Below are 21,280 nucleotides of genomic sequence, written 5' to 3'. Positions count from 1 at the left end.
CGACTCAAGAAAGGATTTTGGCTTGAAATTTAAGGAGAGATATCAATCAGAATCCGGGTATCCTTGGATTGTGGGATGCGCTCGGTTTTCCGAACGAATTCAAAATTACAGTCTAATTTTCCGAGCGGCACCTTAATTGGATGAATATCTTATAGTGAAGCGAAGGCTAATCAAAATCACGCTAAAAAATGTTTTTTTTTTTTTTTCTCGCCTGACGAATCGGGTTTGATTGCGCAATACAGGTGCGAGTGAAAATTACCGACTTCCGTACTAGTATGGGGTAGAGTACGTAGAGATCTGGGGCTTCTCCACAACTCACTTTTCTCCGCGTTTCTCTTTTTCCCTACCTTTAGCCTCATAGCACGGAAGAACTCGATGTGCTCTCTACGATAACCCAGTTTCTATTATGACGTGATGGTACGGCATCACAAAATTGTCTGCGCCAACTGTCGGCGTCGGAAAAGCAAGTGCGATGGCGCATCCCCAAGCTGCTCCGCTTGTCTGGCCAATGCTTCGCATTGCCACTATGATAAATCGCCCTCGCTTGCCTACGTGCGCTCCTTACAGGCTCGGATCCGTGAACTGGAGCGCAAAGGTAGTGCCGATGCAACCTCCACCTCTCAAGAGTCATTTGTTAGTCCGGCTTTGGGTAATCAGGGTTATGACTCTATCAGTCTGGATGCCCTGGGGGATGTTAGCTACCACAACCCAACCTCTGCCATTCATGAAGATCTACCACACACACCTTCTCGATCATCGCATGCTGGGAGCCTTCCGTCACCAGCGATGGACGCTCGCGCGGCAGATATCAGACAAAGCCTAGTTGCCAATGCTGCCGCTCAGAAAGATATCGAACTCATAAACTTGGATGCATCTCTTGCACTGGCAAATATATCCAAGGATCTCGCCAGTACTTTACTACAGTTGCACTGGTGTTGGCTGCACCCGAGCTTTCTTTTTGTATATCGCCCAGCTTTCACGAGAGACATGCCTCTTCTTGCCAGCGGAGATCGATCCTCCACGTATTGCACTTCCACCCTTGTCAAGGTGCTCTATGCCCATAGTTGCCGGTTTATACGGTCTCCAGACAAATGGTGGAGCTCAGAGAATCACTCTGAGCCATTTCAGGAACTTTCGGACCGCCTAATGTCAGAGGCAAAGGTCTTGCTAGCGATGGAGACCCTCAACCCTCCAGCGATTCCTACGATTCAAGCATTACTGCAACAGTCAGCTCGTGACATTGCCTCTGGTCGGTCCTCTTCTGCTTGGCTTTATTCTGGCATGGCCTTTCGCATGGCTATTGACCTCGGTCTACATGTCTGCCCCGATAAACTGCAACAGTATTCCAAGTCACTTTCAGTAGAGGATATCGAGATAAGAAAGCGCCTGTTTTGGAGTTTATATGCGTGGGACAAGCACATCAGCTTGTACCTGGGGAGAATGCCGAATTTTGTCATGGGTGCGGAAAACGTCTCATTGGAGTTCTTAGACGACTTCAGCGACCATGATCCCTGGCTACCATTCTATGGCCCAGATCCAAAAGGCGCAGAGCTCCCTCCATATCCCCCAACTCCGGGCCGCGTCATGTCTTGCTTCACCGAGCTATGTAAGCTCTGCAAAATTCTCACGCGGGTGATGCTGGAGCTTTATAGCTCACAGCACGCCAGTCACACGGAACATCCGTCCGATCCCCGAGCAGCTGCTTTTATGTCGATAAAACAGGAACTCCACAACTGGTACTCGTCTCTGCCATCGTACTTGCATATACCACCAAATGACATGCCTGAGTTGAGTCCGCCGCCCCATATCACATCGCTGAATTTAATGTATCACAACGCGCTGATCCTCCTTCATCGACCACACGTTGCGAGTGGAGAGGTACCTCGCTCGGCTACTATTCGACAAAGCTGGAAAATCTGTCGATCGGCAACAACGGCAATTTATGGCCTTCTCAAAATGTATATCCATACCTTCGGGTTCCATCATATCACATACATGAACAGCTATTGTACCTATACAGCTGCCACAACAGCTGTATACCAACTGGAGGCCTTAGAGGATGGATCACAGCCTGCACAATCCCACCAAGCCGCGTGGGCAGAGCTGAAGTTTCTACTCGACATACTTCAACGTACTGCCACGGCCATGCCCGGTCTGAGCCGGAGTATTGAGATCATTAAGACGCGAATAAAAAAGATTCTTGACCGCCAGGTTTCTAGACAGCTCAACGCACTCTTCCCCGAGCGAGAGTCGAAGGAATCTGATAACGTCCGCCCTGCGAACGAAACGCTCCAAATGGCCCATGCAGGGGGGAACGACAATGTCTCAAATACTTCACCTGAACACTCCTCGTCGGGCACGGCCTATGAGTGGGGGCCTCATATGAGCGCTGTGGTGGATGAGGATATCTGGCTTCCTGCATTTCTCGCCCAGGACATTTCATACGGGCCAGAGGTGATGCTCGATGTGCAGGATGGTCTGAGTCCCGAGACGCGGTCGGCACTCATGGGATCAAATCTTGATCCACAATTGCGACTGAATCTTTCAGCGCCTGACTCAACACTCAGCTATGGCCCCTTTCCTGATACATTGCTTGACCAATTATCAGATGCTCCAGCAGGAGAAGGAGAGAGGCCATCATATTCCGCTATCTAATTGTTTATCTTTTGTGGCCCTCACGGGGTCTAAGCGGAGATCTTTCTGGGATTCATCCTTCAATGGATACTCCTACATCAACACACATGCGAGATTGATCTTGATTCTTTACGCACACTGTACTTTCGAACTTCAATACCAAGAAGAGTGGATGGCTTCCCTGCTGTTTATATCGACTTTGTCATACAACTTCCTTCCGGCGAGAATATTGATGAGATCAAGATGAAGTTATCAATCGCCAGCTCAAAGTATCTGAACCTAGCTTGTGTATGTCTTAGAGTAAGTCTAGCTTTCTATAATATAATAGCTGGTATTGATTTATCTACTAACAAATACTGGCTATCTTGCAGAATCATATTGGTTGAGTAATACCCCGGCTATCTTAAGTACAATATCCAGATGAGCAAGCTTTATCCGATCAACCTTGCGGGTCTCGATTTCACCGACCCGAATAGTAACACGTCCTTTCCGATCAATACGGGGAAGCCCGTATGTGCAAACGTTCAACATGAAATGGCATGTTTAATTTTGAGGATACACCATCTAATATTATCTCATCAGATACCTGAAAAACCATAGGTACTCAAAGTTTGATAAAAACATGATTCTTACCTGGATGTATGACACATCGACCAGCATGATTCCGCAAGCCTGATCTCTTATGGTTGTGATCTCATCCCGGCTCTAAGCTGAAGCATGTCTTCCATTGACGTCTCGTACTCGATATCGCCCAGACTAAACGAAGAGCTACTGTCTAAACGCCGCGGCACTTGGTGGGCTTAGATTTCCGGTGATTCCCATGTAGTGAAGTGCATGAAATTTGTCCAGGAAGAGTTGTGTGTCGTAAGGAAGATCGGGAGCCTCATCATCTTCATCATCATGATCCCCTCGCAAGGCCTCTATCGCGTGCACCACCGAAACCTCAAAGAATCTGCGCGGTTCGTCCGCGAATACACGAAGAGATATGGCGACATCGCTTATCCATGGGCCAAAGAGATTGACCATCACAACTGAATTCGTAGTAAGGCTATCCCATCCATTCATCACGATGACAACGGGCAGCCCGGTCTCCTTACCTCGGGTAAGGAGTTCGGTTATGGTGCTTGGTACGGTATCAGAAGTGAATTTCCTGGTGGATGATTGGGCGAAGACGAGGAAAGGCAGTTCCTCAGAAAGAGGGCCATAGTGGTTCACGTACGCGGCACGTGTGTATGACAAGCTATGGTTTAGAAATTCCTGCCACCCTTCTTCTTCACAGTCGGCCCGCGCAACGAACAACACAAGTTCGGGTCTCTTCATTCTCGTAAAAGATAAAATGTAGTTGGGGGAGCAGGGTAATGTTTATTAGACTGTGAGATAGGTGTGATAAGAGTTGTGTCACTATAAACAGTTCAACGTTGCTTGATTAGAGAAAGTTGAACTGTTGAAGTGGGAGTGAGGAGTTGCACCGTCGACTCTTTTGGGATTGAGGGGTCACGTTATCAAGTGCAAATGACCTGCTGGTACCCTAATGCGTATCTTTCAGCCTAATCAGATTAGTATAAATTTGGGAGAAATAGAAAATGGCAACTTCATTGTAAGAATAAGTTGGTCTGCAATGTAAGGTGTATGAGAAGCGTGTATTATCACAGCATGTTTGGATACCATTTGTGATCACCAGCACCTTAAACTTACAGTGAACAACGACTATCTCAGTTCATGAATGATGACGCTCATATCTGATCCGCACCGGCGATTTTTCCGGCAGTTGTTTTCAATGTCGCTCATTTTTTGCATGCTTGACCTGTTCGGATTCCACGAATAAGCCCGAGAGAGCAATTGAATGAATGGTGAGAGAACAATATATGGAAAGAAGAGAATTGGTGGAGGAGAATTTGGGAAGGATATGGTAAGCAGATAGGATGATAGTAACTAGCTAGTTTTGGTGAAGAGAAACAGAAAATCGAGAAGAAGGGTTGAATCTCGATTGTCAAGGTATCCACCGTAGGCATTTCCGTTGACTCCAAATAGTGTCAGTGATGGTACTGAACATTCAGCGCGACAAGCAGTTCTGAGAGTTCCAGGATGTCAAGACATCTTACTCATTCCGATCTGTACGATAAGGTAGCTGTCAACTATCTATCAGATCATCGAAGGCTTATAGTAATACCAGGATCTATATACACCATTAGTAGTCCATATTAGAAGTCTCAGAGTCTGCGCATGCAACCAATCTAAGCATTTCCGAAGTTCCTCTAACAACCGCACTTCTTGAAGTACCCATTTGACTTCTCGAGGACGATACTACTCATAGGATATGCCTCCACAAACAATGATTCGAAACAAAAGAGCTCAGACACTGGAATATGCTGACAGTATTATGAGATGTGAGATCTAGTTGCAACATAGTCTAGGCATGATATCTTATATGTGAAGCGCATTCGAAACTGACTTGAAAATAGGAAAGCAGACCTATGGTGGCGCGCGACGCATGTTTGAGAATAAAATCATTTACTGAACGATATCATAGATTGATCGTCAATGTGCTATGCTATTATGATACCAGGAAAAGTTAGCATGTATGCGAGCTGTTGGCCATTGAAAATGGCAGATCTATAGAAATTAACACTGCAGAACAAAGATAATTAGGTTTCAAACGGCAGTGTTAGAGCTCTTGTGACAGTGAGGTGAAGAACAGCTCGCCAATTATCAAGCTCCGTTGAGATATTTATTCGTAGCTAGGTGTCTAGTCCAGTGTGATCAATACTACTCGTGCGACATATATGGAGACATCTATGGCAAGCAAAACGAAAACAAATGCTGACAAAATCGAGGAAACACCGAATAATATTATCATGGCAATCAACAACTTTCGAAGACAACCCAATCATCAGTAGAACTGCTAACCTGATTGAAAAAGACCTGGCAATGCAGATTAAACAGCAATGGCATTGCACGCAATTCAACACTCCTTCCAAGGTATAATAAACTGCACGAGAATATATCCATCCATGACCACTGGCAGTCTGTCTGTGGCCATACCAACATGCAGCAGTTAATACATCGTACGCGAAGCCTTAAATTTAGACACTGATGTCTCAGGCCATGTTTCCAATTCCAGCCCAATATGTTAAACAATCTATAAATTACTAAAGCTTCCAATTTTATCAGAAACAGCTTTGGCAGCAATGAGAAACCGAAGATTAATCATGGTAAGCCTCGTGGCAAGCCGCCTGCCTAAACTGGCAATGCCGGCAGAATATAGCCCTAAGTTGCAGCAGGACTTCATACGTTTTACCTATGGTTTAACAAGTCTCAAACTCTCATTATATTAAGTTCTTCCGTGGTGATACATAGCAGGCTGTGGCCGCTAAAAGTGCCTCATAAAGGCCCAGTCGAAAATGGGTCGGGGACCAGAATAACAAGAGGAAGAGGACCTTGATTTCAAGAACTACTTTGAACTGTACATACATACAAAGGTTTGGTTGGAGCCAGCAGTATGGGATATTTCAAGCGGATACCATGTGGCACACACACACTTCGAAGATGATGTGACTTCATCAATATTAGCCCATTACCACACAAATTCCGCCAAAAATGCAAAAATATTGCCCCCGCGCGGGATTGAACCGCGGACCTCATCATGTCAACATCAAAGGCAGGATGCCTAAGGCTACGAGTGATGCGCTCTCCCACTGAGCTACAAGGGCTGGTTGGTGATATAACCCAATCTAGCACAGTCTATATTGCAAATAAGCTGATATAAAGTCAGATAGGGCTTGGTGTTGATTTTGTGCAAATGGTGATCTAATCCATGATAGACCGCCTTCCCATTGTTCCCAAAAATGGTAGACTAGCCTCAATAGGCAAGCGGCCTAGGATGGCCATTTGTTGCGTTGACGACAACAAAGTCATTGACAGATTGTGATTCTAATTTGCTTCATTCTTATTTAGTCGTCACTGTGGCAGCATGAAGTTCTGGTTGTCTCGTCTAAACAACACGCTTTTTCAGGGATCCCATTACGACTACTAGTATTACCTGGTCTGATTTCAAAGAGGAGCATATCATGTAAGAAAATATATAATGATACACATTGGCAGTTCTTGCCAGGTTACCCACTAAGTATTGGAAGACACACGTTCTTACATTGTTAATCTACGTATATATTTGCTAGTTTGTACCATCTTGATTATTAGCTATAATGTGCTCAATAAATCCGACCGTTCTATCGCAGACTACTACTGTCAGAGAGGTACTTGCCGCTGGACCCAGCCTGAACCCGACTAAAATTCATTCACCCAGCTGTATGCCAAGAGAAGCCTAACCTCTTAGGGAATACACCGATCCTCAGTATTGGATCCATGAACCTGGAAAGATGAGATACATGTATCTTATTTCAGTAATAATAGTATACTGTATGCTTTGCTAATACAATACTATATGGCCCTCTCACCCTGATGAGGATCTGGAGCTGCTATAAACCTATCTTCGGCGAGCCTGATTCCGATAACAAAACGGCCTATCCCATTTCCTTTGCTGAGCTCACGGCGCATTCTCATATTCGGAGCCTGTTCCTCGCTACGAGTATTGCGTCTGCCGGTTTTCCTGACGTCAAGGTTGAAAACCATGTCGGTGAACGCTTCTTATTGAGCAGGGTTCCGTGGAGTTCAGCCGCGTACCATGCCGACAGAATCGATGAACATAGCGATATTTTCAGGCTGGCAGCGAAGAAGCAATCGGTTCATGGCCTCTAGATGAAATCACTCTCCTATGAATGTCCAGAGAGGCCAACGTTGAACTTGCGACCCAAACGAATGGAAGGAGAATTGACATAAAGTTATCGTACTTATGTAAGAAATACTGTGGTACGCTCCGCAATATATTAGAGTCCGGACGAGGTCATTCTTGCAGCTAGCTCTGTGCAATGATGCTTTAGGTAGAAGTAGATTCCGTGGATCAGATCGGATTTGAAATCCTACAGGTTGCCGCATTGCTACGTATCTTCGTCCGCCGCATGTCCCAAACTTGACTACAAGCAAAATTTGGGATGGTTGCAACGGTAATAATCGGACTATAAGAAGAGCAATCTTGAGGGAAGCTTCCCCCCATCCGCAGGCGCCTGTTTCGTCTGTGATCTGGACGAAAAGCCATCGCGGAGGAACGCGAAAATACTCCATCGAGGCGATCTTCCCATGATGAAGTATTCGTCCACTTGAGACGATGTACGGTAGGGTAGAGTTCAAGACTTTGGATACGAGCAGAGGATACAAACAGGACTTAACGAGAGAACAGTGGTTAGGGTTGCATTCCGCAGCTTGGGCAAGGATAACTCATTTCCGATAAACTGGACCTGATCTGCATTGATTTTCGGTCCACATTTGTCCGACGAACATGAGGGTAATACCTATGCGATGCAGCTTCCTGTAATTCATAGCGTTGAAGGATACTGTTTACTGTCGATCGAAGTTTGGCTACAGGACTTATGACACTGATAACACTTGCTTAAAAGAAACCACCAAAGCTTACTGCGGGTGTAACATGAGTCCTGGAATAAATAGATCTCTCAAGTGATGCTAGAGAGATGCGGCTTAAGTACTATAATCTCGGTGCCAACTCTGATGAGAGCACTATTACCAGGGCCCATGTCGTCTTGTGCTTGCTCTCCAACAATGAGCAACATAAAGAGCCTTTTTCACTGGTATAGACTATCTAAACCTCGTCCGAAATCACCAAATTATGGAACTATACTTTGATTCAATGTAAGATCTTAAAGCCCCCACTGTTTCATCCAGAGATCCATCCAGTCTGCATCCACAGGCCGAATGTTGCGCATGGTATAACTAGCATGCTGGCCCTTATTCGTTATTATGCTGAACTTGGGATATGTGTCTTTCGCGAACAGACGTCTATAAACATCGAGAATTTTCAACGCTGGCTTATTTGCAAGATCAGCATCTGTTATATTCTCGATGCTGTCAAGACGCGCGAGCCACGTCTCGTCAGCGACAACATTCGTAGAGAATCGTTTTTGTATCGCCGTGATGAGCGATTCCCATGGGACAACGGTAGGGTTAACAAGGTTAAAGAGCGAAAATGTTTTCCCTGCTTGGTAGTGTTGACGCGAATCGGCGATTTCGAGGACGATTTGTGTTAAAGTATCCTGTCATGGTTGTTAACCCAAATCTTAAAAATATTTTACTTTCTGTTGTACTTACTACAGGTATCCAATTTATTGGCACCTGGCCAAGAGTTTGCGGAACCTCGCCGATCGCCTTGGATGTTATGATGAGGGCTGGTAGCCACTCTTGTTTATTCCACATTCCTTTGTCCGTCGTGGGGCCTCCAAGCTGCCCAACCCTGTAGATAGTGATGGGAAGGCCATAACGAGCTGCAGCCGCGGCACAGACTCTCTCCCCGACGTGTTTCGCCTCCGCGTAACCTTGCAAAGGTACCGTTGCTGCATCTTCGACAATAGTTTCTGGTACGCCGGTGTCATAATCATTCTTCACTCCCCACCTCCCAACAACTGAGATGGATGAGAGAAAATGGAAGTGGGCTTCATGCTCACATTCCATACCCAGAGACAATAGTTGAGAAAGCCCTCGGAGCTCAATATCTTCAAAGTCGGCAAAACTCCGGTTGAAGTTCACATTCCACGCACAGTGGAATATAGTATTGACAGAGGTCTGTAACGTAGTATATTGTGATTGTGTCAGACCAAGCCTTTCCTCGCCCAGACTGAATTGAAAGAACGTGACCTTAGACAGGGCGGACGGGGGGAAGACCAAGCCTCTGTCTTTGAAGCTTTGATGTTGTCTGGATAGAGCATCCTCGGCCCTGTTCAGGCAGAATATTCGTTCGACCTTTGGTTGATCAATAAGCTTGCTCAGGAGATAAGTACCCAGAGATCCTGTTGAGCCTGTCACTAGCACCGTGCTCCCTGTTCTAATTTTCTTGTCTGTTTTCTGAGATAGGTTTGTGGGAAGACTGGATGTGAACCTCTCGACGGAAGCTGCAAATTTCTTGGACCGGGACTGGTCAAGATCCACAGGTGATTTGACACCTTCACTATTCCCCGTGGCCAACGAATACATGAACTTTGTAAGGCTGTCCATATTCCGAATGGAATACAAGTGTTGGCTAGTAATTGCTTCGAAGTTGCTACCGGGGAAGTGAGAACGAAGTACACCCTGCAAGGCCTTTACAAGACGGAGAACCTGTAAAGAGTCCATTCCACGAGAGAAAAGATCGAAGTCCTCCGGAATATCCTGTATATTGAGGGCAGAGGAGACAACATGTGGAAGGTAATTGTAAAGATCCAGAGGAGAAGCATTACTGGGTAACTTCCCCACGAATTCTCTATCTGGGCGGGCGTAGATCTCCTCAATCTCCCGGGCATAATCAACAACTACTTGCCGACGTGAGATTGAGCCCTTGGGCAATGCCTTGAATGGTTTGGTCTTCGAGGTCATGCCGATGGTCGACCGAAACAGTCTTCCATAACCGGGAGCAAGGCGGTTGGCTTCCTGCACAAGTGGCCATATCTGATCAATAAGGGAATCTTCAGAAGCATCGCCCAGTTTTTCCCAGATAGGTTCCACAAGCAGCGAGGCCTGAAACCTTCCTTGACCAGTAACAATTGCTCTTGAGACCAAAGGGTGGCTCTCGATCTTCCTCTCCATCAAGATCGGATTGAACTTCTCACCGTTACTGAGCACGATAACATCATCGAGACGCCCCTGGAACTGCCAGAGGTTAGGTTTTGTGGGGTGGGGACTGAAGAGATCTTTCGTATGGTAGGTGTACTGATCAGGGAGCACGTGAAAGATGCCGTGAAAATCTCGCTCGCCATTTCCGGGCCGGCAGAGGATGAGTTCGTATAGGTTTCTCGCAACAGGCAACAGATGAACACCATATGATGGGTTCCATTCAAAATATGCCCAGTCCTTTTTGTCCTCTGGCACCAGAACTGGGATAACACCTGCCTCACTAGAGCCAAGGAAAGAACACAGCTGAACCGTGCTCGCCAGTCTATTGCCAACGTCAGATGAGAGCGGTGCTCCACTAAAGATCACTGCGTGGAAGCTTTGCAATGATTTCAGCCCTTCTGGGGAAGCGCTTAGCTCCTCTATAACTGATGGAGGAAGCATTGCGTGCGCTGGACGAGTAGCCTTGACAACCTGGCTAAATAAATCGATGGTCATTGGCCTGTCAGGGAACTGTACGAAAGGGGTCGCATGGAAAATTGATTCCGTGAACATGTAGAGACCCATCATGTGAAAGAACGGACTCATGGATAGGATGGGACCTCTACCCTCCATAGAACTGGGCATTATATTGGTTCTTCCTGCAGGTGTCGCTAGTGTTGTGATATTGTTGAGAACTGAGAGATAACCATTGGTCAAGTACACAGGTTTGGGAGTGCCTGTCTTTAGTGAGCCGGTGATTCATGATGTTAATGATAGAATGAATGGACTAACCTGTCGAGCCTGAGCTATGAATAACGACTGCCGGCTCATCCTTGACAGCCTCAAACGTTTTATTGAAGGGAAATGCACCCCCTTTGCGATGAAGAAGCTCCCACAGCGACGGAATCTCCCATTTCTTCATGTTAGATTCCTCGGTGTTGATATCGGTCGCTTCTCTTTCGCGCTCGGCGCTAAAAACCAGCTTGGAACATGCTGTGGACTGCAACAGGCTTGAATGAACCCCTGCCTGGTTCCGTGGAGATATAAAGAATGCCTAGGTAGTTTATTAGCCATTAAGCCCGAGAGAATGTTGGATACTCTTGTTCTTACCACATATCCAGACTTCAAGCAAGCCAATAAAAAAATGGCATATCGTACATCATTTGCACCAATATACGCCAATACCTCGAGGCCCTTGCCATGTCCAATGCTGTCTGTTATCCACCATGCCAGGTTATTGACGGCCTGGGCGAGAACCTTGAAGGTGATACTTTGCCACCCGTCAGAGATGTCGGGAGAAATGGGATGCACGCAAAAAATAGCAGCCGAACTGGCCTCCGCTAAGTTATCGACAACATGTGGAAGCAATGCTCCACGAGTCTCAGGAGTAACCGTCATGCTATTGGTTTTTTCCACTGATAACAGTAGTAATGTTGTGATGAGTGATATGGCACAGATAAGATATCGGCTCAGTATATTAGGCCTTCTCAGAAGATGAATGCGTCACAGGGAAGCAATCCACATGCAGATGAAAGTCAAATATCACTTCTCACCGCCACCATCTCTCTACTGACTTGTAAAAAGGGTGGCAGGATTGAGGATGCCTGCGTGAAGGCAACTACCTCGGTAGCTTTGGTAGGTAAGTACCTGTACCATTGCGCGGACCCGAACCGAGTAGCTGCCAACCGCGTACAGAATGAGAAAATGGAGAGAATGGGTTTCTACAAGAGGCTGGCAACATAGTTGGCTCCTGGATAGCTTGTTCAACAGACTGAGCGGCAGACATGCATTGTAAGTCGGGACTATCCATTGAATGCCCCAATGAGCGCTGACAAGCTCAGCAGCCTACATCTCCGGAGAACCTCGGGTATCGTGGCCATCTGTAGCGGTGTGGTCAAGGTGGTAAGCCATTGGAGGCGGCGGTATGTGATATGTCAGGGGGCAATAATCATCTGATCGACGCATGCTGCACTTAAATGCAATCAATTGCAATATGATTATTATGCGACGGAATTATGGAGGATGGCCATGCGTACTTGATAGCATAGTCTCTGTTATATGCCGAGTAGTGGTGCCCCCTACACCGGACGAGTTGACAATAGACCATAGCATGCGGCCTGGTTCTCCTTCATTGGTATTGATTTATGTCTACAGCCTAAGCTCCAAATGCATGTCGGTGTTGTTGGCGGAGGGATCTCAGGTCTCTATTCAGCATTACTGCTGATTCAACAAGGGTTCCAAGTGACGCTTTTTGAAGCAACCAACCGCCTCGGCGGCCGAATATATACATACCACTTCCCACCAAACACATTGAATGACGATCCATATTTTGAGGCCGGAGCCATGCGCATACCTTGTACTTCGATACACCGTCCAGTATTCAATCTCACGAGGCATTTAAATCAGCACACGTCTCGTGAGATGAGGATTGAATTCATCCCTTACATCATGACACATGAGAACAATATAGTATTTGTGCGCGGAAAGAAGAGAAAGGCCAAAGACATCAGTTTGGCGGCTGAACTCGGATTACCGGACGAATATTGTAATCAGAGCGCGCAGGATCTTTTGAAGGGTGCGATTGGAGAGTGGATGACACTTTTAGCGAATGACTTCGAGGCAGGTTTCAAATGCGTGCTCCAATATGACGAGATGTCTTTTCGCCAGTATTTACGCCAGGTTGTCCAATGGCCACACCAAGTGATCGACTTTGTGGAGATGATGACGAGTCAAACCAATCAATATGATTTAAGTTTCACGGAGGTCATTATGCAGTACCTAGACTTTGGTACCAAAGGTGAGTATATCTCAATCTGGATGAACACGTCAACTAATTCAGCTCAAAATAGAATGGGTTACAATCAAAGGTGGCATGTCCCGGCTGATTGATGCCATCGCCAGTCTCGTTGGAGCCCACAATATTCACAGGAACGCAGCCGTCAGAGAGGTTCATACGAGTCCTGGCAAAAAGGTTAGTCTTGTGATTCAGGGGGCCTCTTCTACTATAACCAGAGTATTTGACAGGGTTATCATGGCAATACCTCTCTCATCACTGAAAAATATGTTGGAACGACCGCGCTGGAGTTTCGTCAAGGAGCAGGCAATAAGTGCTACTTATTATGAACCACTTTATAAGATGGGCATCCACTTTCGATCTCGTTTCTGGGAAACATTTGCTACCCCATGCTTTGGAGGCCAAAGTATGACCGATCTTAGAGTGCGATGGGTGATCTATCCGTCCAATGACCTGGGAGCTAATAGGTCTGGTGTTTTACTCTTGTACTCCTGGATGGCAGACGCTGTACGGTGGAGTGCCATGCCGTTTGAAGATCGTGTCCAACTAGCTCTGCACGACCTCAGAACATTGTTTGCTGGGGAAGATGAAGCATTGGACGTTTATGAGGAGTTCATCGAAGCATTCGATATCAGCTGGTCCTGCCATTCGTCAACAGGGGGATGTATGTATCTCCCTGGTCAGTTTTCTCGTTTTTCCAAGGAAATAGGGAGGTGCGAGGGCAACATTTATTTTGCTGGGGAGCATTTAAGCTTACATCATGCCTGGATTACTGGGGCGATCTCTTCGGCGTCAACGGCCGTGAACGAATTGCTTCTCAATGTTGACAAGCCAAGAATGTAAGACTTGTAGGTATACTGTATATGGGCAATGAATGACGCCCCATCTAATTTCCTTCCATAGAAACTTCTTACTTTATCTTTATTCTCACATGTTGTTCTCCCCCTTCTATCAGCTGTATCCATCGGAATATATTTGGCCAGCGTTACCAAGGTCCATGACGTCTCATGCTCTTGAATAATTTGATTACCAACAAATCAGCGTCAATGATGTCTCTGGTTGGGAGGATGACTTTCCCAAAGACACTGCATGAAGCGATGTTTACAACACTCAGTCGGCCCTTGCATAGATTGTATACAGATATTGTCTGATATATCGATAGAGAAACCACCGGAATAACCAATACCCTTGTCTACATTGCATATATATTAATTGAAGATATTATTATCCAGCATTGACCTGTCGAACTGCCAAAAAGCTCGTGACTTAGTGTGAGTATAAAATGCATGGTCTTGTTGCTGGGAGACTAGGAATACGAGCACGCCCTTCGGAAGCGCTAATCAGAGTTACGCGGCGACCGGCAAGTGGAAAAGAGGGGAAAGGAGGCTCTCGCTAACGCTACATACTGCAGCGACAGTGACTTATCAACAACTCTCGTCACTGAATACCACACTACTATGAGTTAACCCCCCGCCCATCATGACCAGCCGGGCGATAGACGGCAGCAGAAAAGAGAAGGGAGGGCATGCGTCTCTGTTCGGGACACTAAAACGTCTAACCCTCTCAACCGACAGGGTACATTGCTCCTAAGGTTAGTATGAAGGGACCATCAGGCTGACATGTTTAAAAAGGGTTCAAAGAACACGTTTATGGCCCCGGTTGCGATGGTACGTGAGGCTGACACGTGTGGCCTTTTCTTTCACTGTGAGGATAGTCATTGACTCTCACTTCTTGAAAGGGGTTCCTTTCTTTACCAGCAGACACCATAAAATATATTGTCTCCTATCTGACCGTCTTGGATCGTTTCCGACTCAAACTGGCAGGGAACCACTTCCTCGCCGCTTTAATATCTACCGTTCCCCGAGCGTCTTTCCAAACGTGTCTTGCACAACTGGAGCCGTTGACGTCGAAATGTTGGTATATGAATACGGGCCCAGAAAAAGCACTCCATATCGCATGTGAGGAAGGATATGACGCATTGGTCCACAAATTACTACTCGCAAATTCACACTTAATAAGCTTGACTTGCTTAGAGAAATGCTTGACTGCTGCCATTGTTTGTCGCCAGGAGTCAGTTGTGCGGATGCTTCTTGTGCGTTTACCCACCGAACCGTTCTTGGAGTTCCTTGACAAGATCCGTCTTCGAAGGATCTGGTATATGACAAAAACGACTGTGGTGGAAAATTTACTCGAGACAGCCGCCGTGCGGAACTGCGAGTGGGCTATCCCACTGTTGTTGAAGCATGGCGCGCGGCCTTCATCTCGACGTGGTATACAGGCGCTGAGCGCTGCCGCTTCAGCTGGATATGAAGAAGTTGTGGCGATGTTGTCTAAGCGAATACTATGGTCTATAGGCAGCAAGCTCTCAGGTATCTTGATTAAGGCCGCCCAGGGGGGGCATGAGGGAACTGTCAAGATTCTTCTCGATAGAGGTGCCGAAATGCCTCATGACCCTTCTTTTCCAGGTGCAAAGCATCTGGCGGCAAAGGGGGGACATGAGAACATCTTCAAACTCCTGGTCTTAAAGGATCGTGAAGACTATTTTGTGAACCCACGCATTCAGCTTGACAAAGGAGTCCACATGTACTCTTCTCGCGCGCAGATAAAGTCAACCCAACATGACCTAAAGTGGTGTGCTTTGCACTTTGCCATTTATGGTAGGAATTTTAACATTGTTAAAGTCTTGTTAGAAAGGGACATGGTGCCGCAACATCATGCTCAACACAGAGCAACGGCCTTGCCTCTTGCTTCTAAGCGTGGTTGTACAGACATAGTCAAGCTACTTCTGGAGACCGGATTTGTTGTTTCCGCACGACTACAGGGAAGGTCCGCGATACAGTTAGCTGCAAGGTACGGCTACGCAGAGGTGATAACTTTACTTCTGGATGCCGGGGCAGCAGTGGGTTCGTGTGATCTACTGAATGCGGCATGCAGCGGCTCTGTAGCAGTGGTATCGCTCCTTCTTGACAAGGGTGCAGATATACAAGAAAAGGCGTATATCTCAGAGGAAACAGCGCTTCATGTTGCAGTCCGTCATCATCATCCAGAGGTTGTCCGTGTCCTTCTCAAATCTGGTGCAAAGACCGACGTAATGGACCATTACGGGTATACACCCTTGGCATTTGCAATCGGGCATAATCAAGAGAAGTGCATCAACTTACTAGTCGAGTACGGCGCTGACATCGAATTCGTATCTTTGAACCGGACTGGACGTCGTGGAAATGCGCTATGTTGTGCGATTGATTCCAATAAGGCCCATCTAATACCTTTGCTTCTTCAGCACGGTGCAAACATCGAATCAGAAGGTTATGAGGGCAAGAGGCCCTTTCACCGGGCAGCTATGCAAGGAAACATTGCAGCTCTTGAAGCGCTCCTCACTTCTGGCGCTGACAAAAACGCCAGAGATGCGTTGCAACAAACAGCCTTGCATCATGCATCCCTAGAAGGTGCCACTGATGCAATACGTGCGCTCCTGCGGTGGGGTCTAGATATCCACGCCCGAGACGAATATGGTCAAACACCGCTACACAAGGCCCCGTTGTCCCCCTACGCGGATTCCTCCACAGTGTACAACTTATTAGTTAGCCATGGTGCGGACCCAGAAGCAAAAGACAATGGAGGGAAGAGTGCATCTAGTTACCTTGCTGACAGGCGTGAAGCGTATTATGACAGGCTGACACGCGGACAGTGAGTACATAGAACTACTTGACAGAGTACAATCACTGGGGAAACCTATATCCCATTTAAGGTGGAAGAAAGGAGTGATGACGAATGAAAGTTAGGTTCTGGCGGAGAGCTAGCGCTACCGAGGCTATCTGGATGCCATGCCACAGTACCACCCCATTCGGGGACTATGATACCGTCTATTGAAGCATTTTGGGTCTCTCTTTGCAGTCGACGGCGACTTGCGATTGAGTATCGACGTGGGGCAGTACTCTACCCCAGCAATAGGATAATATATTGGTTACTAGTACTCGACTGGGTTGTACTGTAATTGAGATTATCGGGTCACTGTGACTGTTAGAACGTCGAGCACCAGAGACATTCCGGGGTACACTGTATCAGATAATCGTTGGTCATGAGGAGATTTGGATACACGAACCGATGCGATGAAGCTTGACCAAATCAAGCAGGGGTATGTGCGCAAGCCAACAGTTAGTGGAAGAGGTCGATCCATAGCGCTCGGGATCATCCAGGCAAAACCCCATATCCAGACAGGAGCATTTTACTCTTCCCTATCACAGGACTCGAACATATTCCTGGCTGAACTTAAAACAGTTCCCGTGAAGTCGCGAATGGCTCAGCGGGTCCGTTGTGATCGGCATCACAGAATACGAGGCACCCATTTAATCTTTTTGATAACCTGACGCGAAGGATTTGAGCTGCGGGTTAAGCAGTCCAGACATGGCTGCCTTCGACCGAACACAGCCCAGAATCAAATAAATAGAGACGCCTCTAAGTTTTATGCCGTCCCCTAGGGGGATTGTCAAAGTCATGAGAGCCCCAAGTCCAGCCTTTCCCCGAAACCAAAATATTCTTAATTTGCGTCCATTGTCTGCTTCAAGTTGATACAGTTCTCACTCTACGTCCAACATATGGAGTTGACACTTCTTCGACGAGATGCGGAACCACTGATGCGTTCCGATGGCAATTCAAGCAAGAACAAAGATTACCAATATGAATTCAGACATCCAGACATTCAATCAGACAGGAATAGGCCGAAGCCATTTAAAGAACAGTTCGTTGGTTGGAGGCGCACGCTTTTGTTCGGATGCGTGATTTCCGTGGTTGTGCTTGTCTTCAATCTAGGCTTTACCTTATGGGCTGTTCAGCATCGCCATGTTCAAGATGGTCAAGGAGTCCTCTACGCGGGGGACTGTAAGAAGGTCCGAAATGCTGGTATAGGCTTTCACTTGGTCATTAACATTTTAAGCACCTCTCTCTTGAGTGCAAGCAACTACTGTATGGTATGCTTGAGACACTTTTCTTAACACCATACGCATACACAAACTCACTATAAAGCAGCAGGTTTTGGGTGCACCAACGAGGAAAGAGGTTGACACAGCCCATCGAACCGGACAATGGCTCGACGTCGGTGTGTTGAGTGTGCGAAACCTGTCCCAAATAACCAAGAAACGGTTCTGGCTGTGGATGTGTTTAGCCTTCTCCTCTCTTCCTCTCCATTTGATGTACGCGCCTTGCTTCGTCGCGTTCTCAACGTGTCTTATAATCTTGTAAGTTTCAACTAATATTCAGACCCTAGGTACAATTCTACCGTTTTCTCGTCAGTGTCCGCCAACGCTTATCATGTCTTTGCCGCAAACGGTTCACCGAATGACACCGCTGTTTCGGTTATAGAATCGGACTTTGGGGATAACGGGAACCGACAAGCAGCTCTCAGACTGCATGCGAAAGCGCAAAACGGCACCCTACGCCGACTTGACAATTCCGCGTGTGTCAATGCGTATGCCACTGCATTTCAGTCGACATATGGCAGTCTCATTTTAGTGACAGGCAACGCCACTCCGGCCGATCATTTCAATCTTGTGTATACGCAACAGGTCTTTAAAACTAACGTAGCCGTTGTCGGTGCAAGTGGATATAACTGGATATGTGAAGACTTGGAACATCATAAATATGAGTGGCAATTGACTCCATGCATCACTTCTCTACCACAAGTCCAAGCTCGAGTAGCCGAAAACAATTGGACAGTGGGTGGGTATAAATCAGAGTACTGCCTTGTTGAGGAGCCTACTCCACATTGCAAGCTACAGTACAGTTTGTATTTGGTGGTCATTGTGATCGCATTTAATATTGTGAAGGCTATAGTCTTGTGCTATGTCGCTTTCAACTTGAAGGACTCTCCCCTTCTTACCACTGGTGACGCAGTTTCATCTTTCTTGAGAGCACCCGACCAATGCTCGCGAGGCATGTGTCTATTGACTATGGAATCTGTAAGAAAATCTTCCAGAATCAGCAGAACCATGAAGTTCGATGCAAACCCAAAAAGATGGCGGTCGGCTATGTCTCGCAGGAGATGGTCACTTGGGATCACATGGTCAGTACTCGACCTCCATCTCTGTCTAGTTCTCTACATTGCTAGTAAAAATGAATTGACTGATAATATGCAGTTATTCAGTTGCTCTTGTAGCCTGCGGCGCCCTCCTTGCGCTCGGATTAATGCTCTCCTTCGACTCGACCGGAATCTGGAGTGTCGGGCTAGGGCAAATTAGCACCCAAACACTGATCTCTTCTGGGGGATACACAATTTCGTCAGTGGTGGCCAATACCCTAGTGGCAAATCTACCCCAACTCATACTCTCCATGCTATATTTTGCATGCAACGGTCTTATCACGACCATGGCCCTAGCTCATGAATGGAGTCAGTATGCAAGCCAGCGGAAAGGACTGCGAGTCTCTTCCGAGCCAATGGGCACACAACGAAGCACGTACTTCCTCTCTTTGCCATACCGCTACGCCATTCCATTCATGATTGTATCAACGCTCGTGCACTGGCTCATATCCGAGAGCCTTTTCCTTGTCATGATCGAAGCGTACACGGTGGATCAGCAGTGAGATCCCACCAACGATATAATAACCTGTGGGTATTCGGCATTGGCCATTGTGGCAACCATTTCGGTTGGAGCTGTCGCTCTGGGTGCTCTTATCGGATTGAGCTTCAGACGTTTCAAGTCTGGGATGCCAGTCGCCGGGAGCTGTAGTCTGGCTATTGCAGCCGCTTGTCATGCCAATGTGAATCCAGCGGACCTATCCCGAGAAGATGAATCAGTATTGCCGCTGCAATGGGGAGAGGTTGAAGGGAGGGAACCGGTGAGACATTGCACCTTTTCAAGCGCAGAAGTGCATATGCCACAGCACGGCTGGGTTTACCAGTAAATTCCAAGCTCCTCGTACATAGACCCTGGCGTTCTTTGCAGTTTAGAATCAGTCTGATAAGTTATTACCAGCTATTCATCTGTTTTAGGACCCTGAAAACCGACAGAGAGAAGGCAAATATATTCTTTTCAAAGAGACCGACAGATAAAAAGAAAAAGATAACAATATACAGAAAAGTCCACCACCTAATCGCCATTCAATTATGTATCTGATGCTGGATTTCACCAGAAGAACTAATATGGTATAAGAACCAACGACTCGATATTACTCGTTTGAAGATATCTAGAGCACCAGGTTTTAACGTTGTGTACAAAGTACTATTCTCCAGCTAGGTCTTTTTCCCGCCTATATGTACCACTCATAATAGTACGAATATGCACGGTTCAGCTTCCCTTCTTTGAAATCCCGAGCCTATTTGACAGTCAGTAAAAGCCGTAGCGAGAACACTAGAACTTACCAAGGCATCAACAAAATAGTCCACCAGCTCATCTTCTTCTTCGATCCACTCTTGCTGTCTTGGTGAACGACCACCCTCTGAAAATGTCTGGGCAGAGTCAAAGTCTATCCAGAGTACCCTCTCGTACTCCCCTAAAGATACCATCATATTGCGGGGCTTTGCATCACCATGAAGAACTTGTACCCTGTGAATATCATCAAGAATTTCGCGGAGCTTAGCCAGGCGTTGTACTGAAAAGTTGGATAGGTCTATTGACTGCAGATTGGGAATATACTCGATAAAAATAGCATTAGGCGGCAGTATGTCGTGAAAAAACATATAAAGATTTGGACAAAGAGCCGGCTGAATATTTTTCATTATCCCATAAAAATCTGGGACAACACCCCTTTCGCATAAGCCCTTCGATTTCATTCGATGGTATGCGGTAGACTCAGAAATAAAAAGATTGACTTCGCGGTCAGGGGGATCATACTCAGACGGGCCTCTATCATGATACTTTAATCATAAGCAAGAAAGAAGCCAGTAAATAACTCAGAATACTTACCACTTTCATAACACATATCCTTTCCTGGAAACGGACTTTGAAAACCACTGAGTATTTACTTTCCTTCAGCGTTTCGAGGAATTCAACCTCCGATAGTAGTTTCGCATCAATCTCATTAGACATGAGGGCTATGTGGAGATCGCAAGTACAAAGCGGAAGACGAGGGTTGAGTGCAAGTTGTGCGTGCGTTGGCTTTCCAACTTGGGTGGCCGACTGACACAATCAGATAGGAAGTTGAATGCTCATCCCTTTCGAAGATTCGATG

The 21,280-nt window shown here is 46.6% G+C and overlaps 6 protein-coding genes and 1 non-coding gene across 7 annotated transcripts; 3 read left to right on the top strand and 4 right to left on the bottom strand.

Moving 5' to 3' along the window:
• Nucleotides 1-354: 354 nt before the first annotated feature.
• Nucleotides 355-2,655, top strand: BDV37DRAFT_295926 (transcription factor domain-containing protein; the record flags this gene model as incomplete). The annotated part of the gene is made up of 1 exon (XM_032089995.1): nucleotides 355-2,655. The coding sequence occupies exon 1, from the start codon at nucleotides 415-417 to the stop codon at nucleotides 2,653-2,655; it is 2,241 nt and encodes a 746-aa protein (XP_031945720.1). The 5' UTR covers nucleotides 355-414.
• A 658-nt stretch (nucleotides 2,656-3,313) lies between these two features.
• Nucleotides 3,314-4,025, bottom strand: BDV37DRAFT_172008 (uncharacterized protein). The gene has a single exon (XM_032079351.1). It carries the CDS (start codon nucleotides 3,952-3,954, stop codon nucleotides 3,403-3,405), a length of 552 nt encoding a protein of 183 aa, XP_031945719.1. The 5' UTR covers nucleotides 3,955-4,025; the 3' UTR covers nucleotides 3,314-3,402.
• A 2,218-nt stretch (nucleotides 4,026-6,243) lies between these two features.
• BDV37DRAFT_t30 lies at nucleotides 6,244-6,344 on the bottom strand. Its single transcript has one exon. It is a non-coding gene; the product is annotated as a tRNA-Thr (tRNA).
• Nucleotides 6,345-8,402: 2,058 nt separating this feature from the next.
• Nucleotides 8,403-11,721, bottom strand: BDV37DRAFT_295924 (uncharacterized protein; the record flags this gene model as incomplete). Its single annotated transcript, XM_032089994.1, has 4 exons — nucleotides 8,403-8,795; nucleotides 8,851-11,060; nucleotides 11,116-11,377; nucleotides 11,434-11,721. The coding sequence occupies 4 exons, from the start codon at nucleotides 11,719-11,721 to the stop codon at nucleotides 8,403-8,405; spliced, it is 3,153 nt and encodes a 1,050-aa protein (XP_031945718.1).
• Nucleotides 11,722-12,771: 1,050 nt separating this feature from the next.
• On the top strand, nucleotides 12,772-16,808 carry BDV37DRAFT_278887 (ankyrin repeat-containing domain protein; the record flags this gene model as incomplete). Its single annotated transcript, XM_032086187.1, has 5 exons — nucleotides 12,772-13,120; nucleotides 13,173-13,781; nucleotides 14,692-14,708; nucleotides 14,749-14,784; nucleotides 14,856-16,808. The coding sequence occupies 5 exons, from the start codon at nucleotides 12,772-12,774 to the stop codon at nucleotides 16,806-16,808; spliced, it is 2,964 nt and encodes a 987-aa protein (XP_031945717.1).
• Nucleotides 16,809-17,712: 904 nt separating this feature from the next.
• On the top strand, nucleotides 17,713-20,014 carry BDV37DRAFT_268431 (uncharacterized protein; the record flags this gene model as incomplete). The annotated part of the gene is made up of 5 exons (XM_032084180.1): nucleotides 17,713-18,084; nucleotides 18,146-18,338; nucleotides 18,407-19,175; nucleotides 19,249-19,689; nucleotides 19,795-20,014. 5 exons carry the CDS (start codon nucleotides 17,713-17,715, stop codon nucleotides 20,012-20,014), a joined length of 1,995 nt encoding a protein of 664 aa, XP_031945716.1.
• A 280-nt stretch (nucleotides 20,015-20,294) lies between these two features.
• BDV37DRAFT_238593 (uncharacterized protein) lies at nucleotides 20,295-21,227 on the bottom strand. The gene is made up of 3 exons (XM_032080858.1): nucleotides 21,016-21,227; nucleotides 20,472-20,966; nucleotides 20,295-20,425 (listed from the first exon to the last, which is right to left on the bottom strand). Exons 1-3 carry the CDS (start codon nucleotides 21,136-21,138, stop codon nucleotides 20,360-20,362), a joined length of 684 nt encoding a protein of 227 aa, XP_031945715.1. The 5' UTR covers nucleotides 21,139-21,227; the 3' UTR covers nucleotides 20,295-20,359.
• Between the last annotated feature and the right edge of the window lie 53 nt (nucleotides 21,228-21,280).

Source organism: Aspergillus pseudonomiae, assembly GCF_009193645.1.
Source record: "Aspergillus pseudonomiae strain CBS 119388 unplaced genomic scaffold BDV37scaffold_6, whole genome shotgun sequence".
In the NCBI taxonomy this organism is placed as follows: Eukaryota; Fungi; Ascomycota; class Eurotiomycetes; order Eurotiales; family Aspergillaceae; genus Aspergillus; species Aspergillus pseudonomiae.
The sequence above is the reverse complement of the archived record's forward strand: the minus strand, read 5'-3'. Positions and strand labels throughout refer to the sequence as shown.

Coding starts and splice junctions, on each gene's coding strand:
- BDV37DRAFT_172008 (XM_032079351.1), bottom strand. CDS start 3,954: ATGAAGAGACCCGAACTTGTGTTGTTCGTTGCGCGGGCCGACTGTGAA.
- BDV37DRAFT_238593 (XM_032080858.1), bottom strand. CDS start 21,138: ATGTCTAATGAGATTGATGCGAAACTACTATCGGAGGTTGAATTCCTC. Junction 20,967..21,015: donor GGATATGTGTTATGAAAGTG/GTAAGTATTCTG, acceptor TTATGATTAAAG/TATCATGATAGAGGCCCGTC. Junction 20,426..20,471: donor ACTATTTTGTTGATGCCTTG/GTAAGTTCTAGT, acceptor ACTGTCAAATAG/GCTCGGGATTTCAAAGAAGG.